Source organism: Phoenix dactylifera, unplaced genomic scaffold (genome assembly GCF_009389715.1).
Source record: "Phoenix dactylifera cultivar Barhee BC4 unplaced genomic scaffold, palm_55x_up_171113_PBpolish2nd_filt_p 001982F, whole genome shotgun sequence".
NCBI lineage: Eukaryota > Viridiplantae > Streptophyta > Magnoliopsida > Arecales > Arecaceae > Phoenix > Phoenix dactylifera.
The window spans coordinates 2842-4267 of record NW_024069264.1 but is presented as its reverse complement, the minus strand read 5'-3'; the positions used below and the strand labels follow the sequence as shown (position 1 = coordinate 4267).

Sequence of the window (1426 nt, the reverse complement as noted above, 5' to 3'; positions counted from 1 at the left end):
CCACTTCCTCCTCCCTGATTCGTTCCTCGCACCCTTCTCCTCTCTCGACCAAAGCCTAAACTCCAAAGCCTTTGGTCAAGTATTTCCTAGCTTCCATACCTCTCTTTTTTCTTTACGCTTTCGTCGGTTGTTGTTGGGGAAGCTAGAGCCCAGGGGCTCGTTCGGAGCTGGCTAACCAAGACGAGATAGAAGTTGCGGACGCGGAGGAAGAGAGGAACAAGCGGGTGGCGGGAGAGCTGTATGAGGCCTTAAACTCGCGGGACGTGGAGAGGGTGCACCAGCTGTTGGCCCCGGACATCGAGTGGTGGTTCCATGGCCCTCCTTCTCACCAGCACATGATGCGCCTCCTCACCGGCGCCTCTCCCGAGGAGACATTCGAGTTCCTTCCCCTGTCCATCGAGGCCTTCGGCTCCACCGTCCTCGTCGAGGGCACCGACCGCGCGCGCTCCTCCTGCTGGGTCCACGCCTGGACCGTGAGCGCGGATGGGATAATCACCCAGGTGAGGGAGTACTTCGACACCTCCGTCACCGTCACGCGCGTCGGCTCCGGCGACTCTTCTTCTTCTACCTCCAACGTGCCCAACCCTCACTGCCTGCCCGTCTGGCAGAGCAGGCTCCCCGACCGGGGCCGGAAGTCCCTCCCCGGCCTCGTCCTTGCCATCTAATTGCCATAACGAGTTAAGCTGGTGGACTAATAATAATAATAATAATAATAGCAGGGTGAAGCCTTGGTTCCGGTGGTTGCTGGATGGGTTGAGGTCTGGGGGTGTCTCCCCCTGTCTGTCTTTGAATCAGGGGTTGTAGTAAGCTTTGGGAGTGCTTGAGGGCTAAACGTAGTACGCTTGTATCTTGGAGGTGTGTGTTGTGTTGTGTGTGTGTTTTTAGAGATGAAGAAGAGAGATTGTCTCTCTTCTTCCGCTGCTGTTGTTGCCTGCTGGTTTGATTTCGTCTTCAATAAAAGATGCTTGTGTCGTCATTTTAATAAACAAACTGGAGTTGTTTAATTGTTTAAATATTAACAATTCTGTGAGGCCAGGCCCGGCGGCGAAGCTCTTAACCGGCCTGGGAAACCACTAGCAGCGGGTTCTTCTGATCCTACTTTGGTAGAAGGAAATGTCAAGGAATAATAGAGTTGAGCTATCACCACCACAAGCTCTGATCGAAAATAAAAAACTTTTTCGGCGTGTTTATTGTTTGCATTTTGCCGTACCGAGGAGGATGTGATACCTCTCCCAAGTCCAACGCGAAGGAAAAGAATAATCGTGCGTACGTTAACCGGCGGTAACTCGGAAACCTTGGGAGTGACCCGACGCGTGTACGGTGCTGACGCGACCTGGCGCCAGCTGTTGAGTCCCCGTCGATAATCGTGTGAACAGTAGAAAACAAGGGGCGTCCGCACTTTTACGAAGAAGAGAACAACCATACC

At 53.4% G+C, this 1426-nt stretch overlaps 1 protein-coding gene across 1 annotated transcript; it reads left to right on the top strand.

The window, feature by feature from the left end:
* On the top strand, positions 1 to 986 carry LOC103702079 (wound-induced protein 1-like). The gene has a single exon (XM_008784367.4). It carries the CDS (start codon positions 336 to 338, stop codon positions 663 to 665), a length of 330 nt encoding a protein of 109 aa, XP_008782589.1. The 5' UTR covers positions 1 to 335; the 3' UTR covers positions 666 to 986.
* The last annotated feature ends 440 nt before the right edge of the window (positions 987 to 1426 follow it).

Bases quoted from the DNA above. Each gene is read 5' to 3' on its own strand.
- LOC103702079 (XM_008784367.4), top strand. From the start codon at position 336: ATGATGCGCCTCCTCACCGGCGCCTCTCCCGAGGAGACATTCGAGTTC.